Here is a 12,614-nt window from a genome sequence, read left to right as displayed (position 1 = left end):
ACTTAAACACTCACTTATGCTTAGTTTGGCTGAATCACACGTCCATGTGCATTAACATCTTTTACAAGCTGCTTCACTATCAGGCAAACTGTGGCATGTCAATGATAAAACATTTGTTTTGTAACACAGAGGAATGCTTTTCTTGCACAATGAGCCTTAGATTTACTCGATCCATCTTCTGAAAGCTCCTCCCAGCCTTTCTTTAAAAAAAACTGCTGGCTTTACCTGCACACTACAGGTAACATAAGATCACAAGGGATTTTCGAGCATATCTGTTGAAGGTGGAGTACATACATGGCCCGGGGCATGCCCTCCTAGTCTGACTGGATAGATGTCAGACAACTATGTTGTTCTTGTGAAACGAATGATTATTTATGACAGCATTATAAAAGGAATTAGTTAGGTTCACAGCAGTACTGTCAGAAACGATGTATTAAATTATTCAATTGAACAAGTGCCCTAGTTTAATGTGTTTATATTTATTATTTGTCTGGTCTGGTTTTAAGAATTTACTGTTTGTGGAAACTATCATTTCTCCCACAGAACTGTTTTGATTTTTTTGATTGCTAATGAAAAGCTGAGAACATGCAAACAGTTTGTTTCAAATAACTGTGCCTTTGCAAATAGTGCTCTGATAAATGACAGTACAGTCCAGCTGTCCGGGGGAACAGATTTACAGCCTGCTTCTCCGCTGCAGCCCTGAAAACGGATATGTGGGCTTACTCAGAACTGGCTCACTTCATTTGCCTGTTGTCATGGCAAACAAAATGAAAACAGTTTTCCGCCAGTGTTTGGATGTGTAATAGTGTGTGTGGTTCCAAACAGCAGGGGGAATGCGTCATTTCATCGCTGTCCATTCTCCACCACTATAATTTCACAGCTAGATCACTGTGTTGGAGCACAGGGCTCTCTGCTTACGCTGCTCTTCAGCATATCCTCGTCTCTTCAGTGAGACTAGTGAACATGTGCTTACATGCTCTAACCGACAATGGTCAGTTTTCCTTCCAGTGCGGCTTCTGCTGGACACTGGCCATGAGCGGACACTTTCTCTGACACTGAGAGACGAGCAGGAGACAGATGTACAGAAAAGAGAAGCGATCTAGGGACAGAAATCTGATATCATGTTCCTGGGTGTGCTGTAAAGGTTAGCTATAATGCACAGTTCTTTATATAGTTGCGCAAGACAGATTCTTGGTTCTTAGCTTCAGGCCCTAATGTTAGCTGCCTGAAGCTGCAATACAACTTTAGGGTGCTTTACAGCCTGTTGCATCACTTTCATGAGCTGCAATAGGAAACACTGATTGCTCTATGCAGCCTCCTTGTCTTGGTGGCTTGGAGACCCTCCAAACAAACACAGATATGAATAGAATAAAACTTAATGTGAGTTGTGTTCGTTTATAGGCTTATGTGGTATCAGACTACCAATGTATGAGTTATAGTGTAGTGACAGTTTTGTCTTTTCGTATCCTGTCTATATAAAGCTTTGGTAAATGTCACCAAAATACATTGTGAGGATTTATGTATTCTCTCTTCAAATGTCACCGGCTTCACCAGACTCTGAACATTCAAAGGCTGTCTGATATCTGAAAACCACGCCTTGTGTGTGTGTGTGTGTGTGTGTGTGTGTGTGTGTGTGTGTGTGTGTGTGTGTGTGTGTGTGTGTGTGTGTGTGTGTGTGTGTGTGTGTGTGTGTGTGTGTGTGTAAAAGCTTTTCAGTGATACCCGATCGGGAAATGTGTAAAACTAGACACTTGTACTTGATAACTTGCATGAATGCTCAGCTAGTAACCTCAGGGCAGGATAGTATGTATGCCAACTGCTTGTCTCTCATTTCTTATAACTAATCTCTGTTTAGAACGGCCCATTCATTAGGCCAGTGTAAAACACGCCAGAGGGTGTGTGTCCGCCTGTCATAGTGTGTTTAGAGGTGTGTACATTATATAGGAGGCGTGTGCTTTCGTGTGTGGGTGGGTGTCTATGAAAAAGTCACAGAGTTACAGAACATGTGCTCAAACACACTTCATAGGTGTGTTGCCTCATTCATTTGACTTTGCGCTTGTTTTATTTCAGTAATTTTATTGCACCCTTTTCGCTTCTTACTTCCTGCCGTACTATTTACTTTAGTGAGAATTTTTTTCCATGCCATTTTTTCCCTAAGAGAAAGACAGAGAAGGTAGGAGGAGCCGGACCGAGAAGTGTGCCTCACTCTCTCTCTCTCTCTCACACTCTCACACGCTGCCTCTCTTCCATTCTGTCATTGCCATCTCGGCAGTACGGAGACTGTTCATTCCCAGCCACCCTGAATGTTGGGGGGACAGCACACGTTTGACTTGAAGTCACATTTCACAAAGGAATAACAATTTTCTTCACAACAGCCAAAAGGATCAACAAGAACAGAGGAAGATACAGTAAGAAAAAAACATTACAAGGATATCTTCTTTTGTTTTCCTTTGTAATTGAATTGAGAACCATATGACAGCTGGTTTTGTCACTGGATTCTTTCCCACGACAAGACGTGAGACACTGCTTTCTCTTTGTTTGCTGGTGGGCATTTTAGTTTTACTTTGAGAGAGTTTACAGACTTAAAGCACAATGGTTGCAGGAATGCTTATGCCCCTGCGGGACCTAAGGGCCATCTATGAGGTCCTGTTTCGAGATGGTGTCATGGTGGCTAAGAAGGACAAGAGGCCTCAGATCATGCACCCTGAAGTACAAGGTGTGAGCAACCTACAAGTAATGCGCGCCATGTTGTCTCTGAAGTCCAGGGGATATGTGAAAGAAACATTTGCTTGGAGACATTTCTACTGGTACCTGACCAATGATGGCATTGTTTACCTGCGCGACTACCTCCGCCTGCCCGTTGAGATTGTACCTGCCTCTTTGCAGAGGATTAGGAAGCCAGCTGCCTCTCTGGCCATTGCCCACCGGGCTGCACGGGTCCAAACTGTAGAAGGTCCTACGTCTTATGTTCCCAAGCCAGGACGCAGGGGTGAAGCAGAGAGCCAAGAGGCACTGACCGAGCGTCAGAGCTACCGCCATAGGATGACGCGTCCTGGAGAAAGGGAGAATTACTCTGATAGGACCCCCAGGTTTAGGGGTCGTCCACTGAATGCAGAGCCAATCAGCCCAAAAGCATCATGGGAAATGGAGGACCAGCCTCAGTCTGCTTTCAGGAAGGGCCCCAACTTCAGAAGTGAAGTACCAATGATGGAGGAGAAGAGGGAGAAGAGAGTTGCTCGTCAGGAGCTTAATATGAGTGGTGAGAAGCCAGCAACATCATCACAAGAGAGGAGAGTGTTGGAGGTCCAAAAGACAAAGGTACCAAGTTCTGCTACAGCAGCTTTGATACAGGATGTGTCACAGACCACTCTGACATCCTCCAAAACCACCCCACCATTAAATGTGGCTGCTGTCGCTGAGGCTACAGGTGCTGCAACATCAAAGATTCCAGCTGAACCCTCTGCTCCCAACATGATTAAAGAAATAAAGAATAAAGAGAAGTCTAAGGTTGCTGATGAAAAACCTTCAATGAAATCGAGTGAAATGACCACAAAACATTCAGTCATCACAATGCCTACTGAGTTTAAGGAGGAGAAAACAAGAAAGGTGATTGTGGATCCAGAGGTCAGTGCTACAGCTAAAACAGCTCCTGATAAAGTAAAGCCCAAATCAGATATTACAATGGAATCTGCTCATGAAACCTCCAAAGTTCCTACTGTCACTGTGGCTACCAGCACTGTCATCACAAAGCCTATCAATAAAGATGTCAAGGGACAGAAGACAAAAACGGTGATTGTGGATCCAATTGAATCTGCAGAGGTCAGTGCTACAGCTAAAACTGCACCTGAGGAAGTGAAGCCCAAACCAGATGTTAAAATGGAATCCACTCAGGAAACACTCATGGTCTCTACTGTCACTGCCACATCAAAAACTATCAGAACAAAATCTGTTGACAAAGATGTTAAAGAAGAGAAGACAACAAAGGTGATTGTAGATCCAATTACATCTGCAGGGGTCACTGCTACAGCTAAAATAGCACCCAAAAAAGTGAAGCCTACACCAGATATTACAATGGAATCTGCTCACCAAACCTTCAAAGTTCCTAATGTCACTGCCACTGCCAGCACTGTGAGAACAGAATCTGTTAAAGATGTAAAGGAAAAGAAGACAAGAAAACTGACTGTGGAGCCAGTTCAATCTGCAGAGGTTAATGCTGCAACCACACCTGAGGAAGTGAAGCCCAAACCAGATATTAAAATGGAATCTGTTGAGGAAATCTCCAAAGTTCCTGCTGTCACTGCTGCTACTGGGACTGTAATCACAAAACCTGTTAGTACAGATGTCAAGGAAGAGAAGACAACAAAGGTGACTCTTGATCCAGTCAAATCTGCAGAGGTCAGTGCTACAGCTAAAAAAGCACCTGAAAAAGTGAAGCCTAAACCAGATATTACAATGGAATCTGCTCAGAAAAACTCCAAAGATCCTACTGTTACTGCTGCAGCCTTCCCTGTCAGCACGCAATCTGTCAATAAAGATGCAAAGGAAGAGAAGACAGAAAAGGTGACTGTTGATCCAATTAAATCTGCAGAGGTTAATGCTACAGCTAAAACCACACCTAAAAAAGTGAAGCCCAAACCAGATATAAAAATGGATTCTGCTCAGGAAACCTCCAAAGTTGCTGCTGTTACTGCCTCTGATAGCACTGTCATCACAAAACCAGTTAGTAAAGATATCATGAAAGAGAAGACAACGAAGGTGACTGTGGATCATCCCATTAAGTCAGCAGATGTGAGCACTACAGCTAAAACTGCACCTGAGGAAGTGCCGCCCAAACCAGATATTAAAGTGGATTCTGTTGAAGAAACCTCCAAAGTTACTGCTATCACGGCTGCTACCAGCACTGTAATCACAAAACCAGTTAATAAAGATGTCAAGGAAGAGAAGACAACAAAGATGATTGTGGATCCCATTAAATCTGCAGTGGTTAATGCAACAGCAAAAATAGCACCTGAAAAAGTAAAGTCCACACCAGATATTACAACGGAATCCACTCAGGAAACTTCCAAAGTTTCTGCAGTCACCGCCCCTGCTAGCACTGTCACTGCAAAATCTGTTGATAAAGATGTCAAGGAAGAGAAAATAAGAGAGGTGACTGTTGATCCAATTAAATCTGCAGAGGTCAATGTTACAGCTAAAACTTCACATGAAAAAATGAAACCCAAATCAGATATTACAAAAGAATCCACTCAGGAAACCTTCAAAGTTCCTACTATTGCTGCCACATCCAAAACTGTCAGCACAAAACCTGTTGACAAAGATTTCAAGGAAGAGAAGACAACAAAGGTGGCTGTAGATCCCATTAAATCTGCAGAGGTCAGCATTACAGCTGAAACCGCACCTGAGAAAGTAAAGGCCAAACCAGATATTACAATGGAATCTACACAGGAAACCTCCAAAGTTTCTACTGTCACTGCCACATCAAAAACTGTCACCACAAAATCTGTTGACAAAGATGTCAAGGAAGAGAAGACCAAACCGGTGACTGTTGATCCAACTAAATCTGCAGAGGTTAGTGCTACTGCTAAGAAAGTGAAGCCTACACCAGATATCATAACAGAATCTGCTCAGGAAACTTCCAAAGCTCCTACTATCACTGCTGCTACCAGCACTGTCACCACGAAATCTGTCAATAAAGATGTAAAGGAAGAGAAGACAGAAAATGTGACTGTTGATCCAGTTAAATCTGCAGAGGTCAGTGCTACAGCTAAAACTGCACCTGAGAAAGTGAGGCCCAAACCAGATATTAAAATGGATTCTGCTCAGGAAACCTCCAAAGTTTCTACTGTCACTCCTGCTACCAGCACTGTCACCACAAAACCTGTTATGAAAAATGTCGAGGCAGAGAAGACAGCAAAGGTGACTGTAGATCCCATTAAGTCTGCAGATGTTAATGCAATGGCTAAAAAAGCACAGGAAACAGTGAAGTCCACACCAGATATTACTGTTGATCCAATTAAATCTGCAAAAGTCAGTGCTACAAGTAAAACTCTATCTGAGAAGGTGAAGCCCAAACCAGATATTAAAATGGATTCTGCTCAGGAAACCTCCAAAGTTGCTACTGTCACTGCTGATGCTAGCACCGTCATCACAAAACTTGTTAGTACAGATGTCAAGAAAGAGAAGACAGAAAAGGTGATTGTGGATCCCATTACGTCTGCAGAGGTTGATGCAACAGCTAAAAAAGCAGCGAAAGAAGTGAAACCCAAACCAGATATTACAATGGAATCCACCCAGGAAACCTCCACAGTTCCTACTGTCAGTACCACATCCAAAACTGTTTGCACAAAATCTGCTAACAAAAATGTTAAGGAAAAGAAGACCGAAAAGGAGACTGTAGATCCAATTAAATATGCAGAGGTCAGTGCTACAACTCAAGTAGCACCAGAAAAAGTGAAGCCCAAATCAGATATTTCAACAGAATCTGCTCAGGAAACCTTCAAAGTTCCAACTGTCACTGCTGCTGCCAGCACTGTCATCACAAAATCTGTTGACAAAGATGTCAAGGAACAGAAGACAACAAAGGTGGCTGTAGATCCCATTAAATCTGCAGAGGTCAGTATTACAGCGAAAATCGCACCTGAGAAAGTAAAGTTCACACCAGATATTACAATGGAATCTACACAGGGAACCTCCAAAGTTTCTGTTGTCACTGCCACATCAAAAACTGTCAGCACAAAATCTGTTGACAAAGAGGAGAAGAAAACAATGGTAACTGTTGATCCAGTTAAATCTGCAGAGGTCAATGCTACAGCTAAAACTGCACCTGAGAAAGTGAGGCCCAAACCAGATATTAAAATGGATTCTGCTCAGGAAACCTCCAAAGTTTCTACTGTCACTCCTGCTACCAGCACTGTCACCACAAAACCTGTTATGAAAAATGTCGAGGCAGAGAAGACAACAAAGGTGACTGTAGATCCCATTAAGTCTGCAGATGTTAATGCAATGGCTAAAAAAGCACAGGAAACAATGAAGTCCACACCAGATATTACAATGGATTCTACAAAGGAAACCTCCAAAGTTTCTCCTGTCACTGCCACATCAAAAACTGTCAGCACAAAATCTGTTGACAAAGATGTCAAGGAAGAGAAGACAACAGCGGTAACTGTTGATCCAATTAAATCTGCAAAAGTCAGTGCTACAAGTAAAACTCCATCTGAGAAGGTGAAGCCCAAACCAGATGTTAAAATAGATCCTGTTGAGGAAACCTCCAAAGTTGCTACTGTCACTGCTGATGCTAGCACCGTCATCACAAAACTTGTTAGTACAGATGTCAAGAAAGAGAAGACAGAAAAGGTGATTGTGGATCCCATTATGTCTGCAGAGGTTGATGCAACAGCTAAAAAAGCAGCGAAAGAAGTGAAACCCAAACCAGATATTACAATGGAATCCACCCAGGAAACCTCCAAAGTTCCTCCTGTCACTGCCACATCAAAAACTGTCAGTACAAAATCTGCTAACAAAAATGTTAAGGAAAAGAAGACCGAAAAGGAGACTGTAGATCCAATTAAATATACAGAGGTCAGTGCTACAACTCAAGTAGCACCAGAAAAAGTGAAGCACAAATCAGATATTTCAACAGAATCTGCTCAGGAAACCTTCAAAGTTCCTACTGTCACTGCTGCTGCCAGCACTGTCATCACAAAATCTGTTGACAAAGATGTCAAGGAACAGAAGACAACAAAGGTGGCTGTAGATCCCATTAAATCTGCAGAGGTCAGTATTACAGCTAAAATCGCACCTGAGAAAGTAAAGTTCACACCAGATATTACAATGGAATCTACACAGGAAACCTCCAAAGTTTCTACTGTCACTGCCACATCAAAAACTGTCAGCACAAAATCTGTTGACAAAGAGGAGAAGAAAACAATGGTAACTGTTGATCCAGTTAAATCTGCAGAGGTCAATGCTACAGCTAAAACTGCACCTGAGAAAGTGAGGCCCAAACCAGATATTAAAATGGATTCTGCTCAGGAAACCTCCAAAGTTTCTACTGTCACTCCTGCTACCAGCACTGTCACCACAAAACCTGTTATGAAAAATGTCGAGGCAGAGAAGACAGCAAAGGTGACTGTAGATCCCATTAAGTCTGCAGATGTTAATGCAATGGCTAAAAAAGCACAGGAAACAATGAAGTCCACACCAGATATTACAATGGATTCTACAAAGGAAACCTCCAAAGTTTCTCCTGTCACTGCCACATCAAAAACTGTCAGCACAAAATCTGTTGACAAAGATGTCAAGGAAGAGAAGACAACAGCGGTAACTGTTGATCCAATTAAATCTGCAAAAGTCAGTGCTACAAGTAAAACTCCATCTGAGAAGGTGAAGCCCAAACCAGATGTTAAAATAGATCCTGCTGAGGAAACCTCCAAAGTTGCTACTGTCACTGCTGATGCTAGCACCGTCATCACAAAACTTGTTAGTACAGATGTCAAGAAAGAGAAGACAGAAAAGGTGATTGTGGATCCCATTATGTCTGCAGAGGTTGATGCAACAGCTAAAAAAGCAGCGAAAGAAGTGAAACCCAAACCAGATATTACAATGGAATCCACCCAGGAAACCTCCAAAGTTTCTCCTGTCACTGCCACATCAAAAACTGTCAGTACAAAATCTGTTGACAAAGATGTCAAGGAGGAGAAGACTAAACCGGTGACTGCGGATCCAACTAAATCTGCAGAGGTTAGTGCTACTGCTAAAACTGCACATGAGAAAGTGAAGCCTACACCAGATATCATAACAGAATCTGCTCAGGAAACCTCCAAAGTTCCTTCTATCGCTGCTGCTGCCTTCCCTGTAAGCAAAAAATCTGGTGATAAAGATGTCAAGGAAGAGATTGGTGATCCAATTAAATCTGCAGAGGTCAATGCTACAGTTAGAACTGCACCTGAGGAAGTGAAGCCCAAACCAGATATTACAACAGAATCCACTCAAGAAACCTCCACAGTTCCTACTGTCACTACCACATCCAAAACCGTTAGCACAAAATCTGCTAACAAAAATGTTAAGGAAAAGAAGACCGAAAAGGTGACTGTAGATCCAATTAAATCTGCAGAGGTCAGTGCTACAACTCAAGTTGCACCAGAAAAAGTGAAGCTCAAATCAGATATTTCAACAGAATCTGCTCAGGAAACCTTCAAAGTTCCTACTGTCACTGCTGCTGCCAGCACTGTCATCACAAAATCTGTTGACAAAGATGTCAAGGAACAGAAGACAACAAAGGTGATTGTGGATCCCCTTAAATCTGCGGAGGTTAAAATGGCAGTTGATGTGGAAACTGATAAAGTTAGGCCTCAAGCAGTTATTACAAAGGCACCTCCCCAAGAAATCTCCAAACTCCCTACTGAAACTGCCACCATCAGCCCTGCCATGACAAAACCTGTTGGTACAGTTCTTGGAAAAAGCAAGCTTAAGAAAGCAAAGCTTAATGAGGACTCTGTTAAACCCACAGAAATGAAGACTGAAGTTGCAGCGGAATCTACAAAAGAAAATAGTAAGCCAGATAAAACTGGTGAAATAACTGTCACTCAGGAGACCACCAAACCCGAACCTGACAGCACCACGAGCAAACCAGTGGGACTCACTCGTGCAGCGGAGGGAATCTCCAAAGTTAAAATGACTCAGGAACCTATTCAGGCTAAAGTAACTTCAGAGAATCTCTCAGCAAAGCCTAAAACTGATGAAGTAATCCAGAAAATTACTACAGTAACTGAAACTACCATAAGTACAAAGACTGTCTCAGCACCCCTGGCCAGTGCTGAAGATGCACAGCTTGTCACAGGGAAAAATAAAATATCAGAGATAATTACAAAACAGAAGAAAACTGATGTAAAAGCGATTCCTCATGTCAAGAAAGATGAAACAGTTCTGCCAGAGGAGGCACCTAAAGATTCAGTGCAGGGCCCTACAACAGAACAAAAAGACTCAGATTCATCTAAGGCTGCTCAAAATGTTGTTGTCACAGAGGTGGTTAAAGAAGCCAAACAAGTGACTGAGGGAAGCTCAAAATCGAAAAGAAAGAAAAAGAGATCTCCAGGTGAGAAATCAAAGAGTATAGATGCTGAGAATCCCCCTGAACCAAAGGAAAAAAACTCTGAAGACAAGTCCCCAGAGGAGCTGGCAGAATTTACCAGCCAACCTGCACCAGTTCTTACCTCAGAACCTTTAACTGTGTCTACCAGCATAAAGATAGCAGGGCAAACTAAGGCTGAGGCAAAATTAAATGTTGACAAAAAGCAAATAAAAGAAGTCCCGAAACAAATGAATGAGAAGCCAAAGGAGAAGGACCTTAAACAGACAAACATTATTACAGAAGAAGCACCACCATCATTATGTCAAGTCCCTACAGTGCCCCTAGTGGACGTAAAAGACGTTGTTGATGGAAGCAGTATTAGCAAGATCACACAGGGACAATTATCCCCCGAGGGCAACTTAAAGGCTGCGTTGCGTCATAAAGAGCCAGTGAAATCTGAGAAAAAGACTGTAACTAAAGTAGAAACAGTGATGGTGCAGAAAATAAGTCAAGTGGAACTTCTGCAAACAAGCCCTAAACCTGAAGAGAAAATCCCTGCGCCTCTGTCGGAATCTCAAAAACCCACATTGGAGGCAAAATCCCTAATAAGTACAGTGAAAGCTGCAGAGGAGCCTTCAAAGGGAAAGAAGAAAGGGAAAGGGAAAAAACAGGCTAAGGCAACAGAATCAGAGACTATAAACACAAAGCCTGTTCTTTTGCCATCCACTGACATTACATCATTGCCCAAGGCCACAGCTAAAGACAGCCCTGTCACGGCCTCTGAACTGACAGACCATGTTTCTCCAAAGATGACTCCTAAAAGAATGTGCAGTGAGGAAGTCAGGCAGGCAGCAGCTGTGTTCTCTGAGGCCCTAGCAGACAAAGGAGAGGTGGAGCCAGCGCTGCTCTCTGCAGAAAAAATCAAGCGGGAGGTTCCGAAACTAGAAACATCCTCCACTGCGAGGGAAGCACCCGCAGCCGGAGAATTAGCGTCAGCAGCACCAGCAGCAACAGCAGAGGCAGCTGTAGCTCAGGCACAGGCCAGCCCCTTCGTCAGGCAAGAGGAGCCTCCCAAAGTTGCACAACATTCGGCCACTCGAGCAGCAGAGTGCAGCACAGAGGAAAGGATCTCTGTTTCTAAGGCCTTAAAGCAGAAGGAAGCGAAGAAGAGGGACTTGGAGGAGGACACACCCTCTGCCACTGCCACACCCATAGCCCAGCCTGACCGGCCTCACCTGGACGACACCTGTGAATCTGAACAATCTGACATAGACGAGGCCGCCATGAAGAGGAAAATTGTTGTGGTAGAGGAGATAGTTGAGGTGAAGCAGCTTATCAACCCTGAGGCAGCTGAGGAGCAGTCACCTCCTTCATCTGTGCAAACTGGGGTGGAAGGAGAGGAACTGGACCTGGACGTTCTGGAGGCAATCGCTATACAGCGATCAGTCCTATCAGACACGGCAAGTGTCAAGGTGCAAGGAGCCTCACCTGAAGCAGACTGGGACCACTCACTGGAGGAACCAGAGGAGAAGACGTGGCCTAACTTCATTGAAGGTTTGTTTGAATCTGTGCCAATTAACCTACTTCTTGACTGGTCCTGATCCCTGTCTGAATGTGATGCAATTGCTCTTGCATCTGCGTTCCCACCTTTCTTTGAAGTGTGGGAGGTCTTAGGTGGGCTGTTGTTGCTTCACATTATCATGCACTTACAGTATTCCATACTCTGAATAGCACTCCCATTCCGCAATTGTCTCTAACTTCTCTTGCAAAGTAGCATTTGAGGTGATTTGATTATAGTCTGTGGCTTAAAGTTGCATGTTACAGAGCCTAGGAACTGTTTCGTGATGTGGACCAGAGACAGTCTCTCTTTAGGAATAGTTTCAGTGAGATGGTGAGAAGAGACCCTTGAGATAAGGCTGTGATTTAATTATCTGTGTGATAAAATAGATAAGGTATCAGTAACACTGTTGTTGCATACTGTGTAGTGTATTCATTATCACTGTCAGATTTCACACAGACATTATGACAAAGAGATTCCTGTTCTGCACATCGTGACTGTGGAAAATTACTTTATCACTTTAAAATAATGCATTTTATTGCAGCATTGAGTAAAACTTTAACTGGAATGCTCTATCCTCTTACATGCATCAGTGGCAATTCTCATTCTGTTGAACAATTCAATCTCAAAAAAAAATCACACTGTTTTGGGTGGGGAAAACCAGTTTTGTTGGGCAGTATATTAAGCTCTACACACTGTTTATGTGGAAACGATAATCTCTGGAGCCATTTCTGGCTATTTGCCAGTAGTATTATGCAGACCTGAAGTCATTCCAACAAGGTGGGGCAGTTTGTTGAGATGTAGCCTCGCCTGCTCCCTGAAGGGACAGTTCTGCGTGAGTTCAAGCCAGAATGACGAAGAGAGGGAGGTGTGGTGCTACTGGGAGCATTTCTCCACTTTGCTCCAGTAAATCCGAGTTCTTGGCACTGGTTTATGTTCTGTGGTTGTTTTCTTGCTTCTCTTTTCAGCCTGTCTTGTGTGAGAGAT

General features: G+C 43.2%; 1 protein-coding gene across 22 annotated transcripts in view; it reads left to right on the top strand.

Annotated features, from left to right (window-relative positions):
* Positions 1-12,614, top strand: part of plecb (plectin b) — a 142,441-nt gene that overhangs the window by 69,206 nt on the left and 60,621 nt on the right. For 7 of the 22 annotated variants that reach the window (XM_023264006.3, XM_055013421.1, XM_023263991.3 and 4 more), the window contains exon 1: positions 2,041-11,623. The exons of the other annotated variants lie outside the window; for them this stretch is intronic. In XM_023264006.3, coding sequence (XP_023119774.3) covers positions 2,593-11,623 — 9,031 coding nt within the window. In that variant the 5' untranslated portion in view covers positions 2,041-2,592. Of the gene's footprint in view, positions 1-2,040; positions 11,624-12,614 lie in introns of those variants that run through there. 22 annotated transcript variants of the gene reach the window in all.

This window comes from Amphiprion ocellaris, chromosome 9 (genome assembly GCF_022539595.1).
Source record: "Amphiprion ocellaris isolate individual 3 ecotype Okinawa chromosome 9, ASM2253959v1, whole genome shotgun sequence".
Taxonomy (NCBI): domain Eukaryota; kingdom Metazoa; phylum Chordata; class Actinopteri; family Pomacentridae; genus Amphiprion; species Amphiprion ocellaris.
The sequence above is the reverse complement of the archived record's forward strand: the minus strand, read 5'-3'. Positions and strand labels throughout refer to the sequence as shown.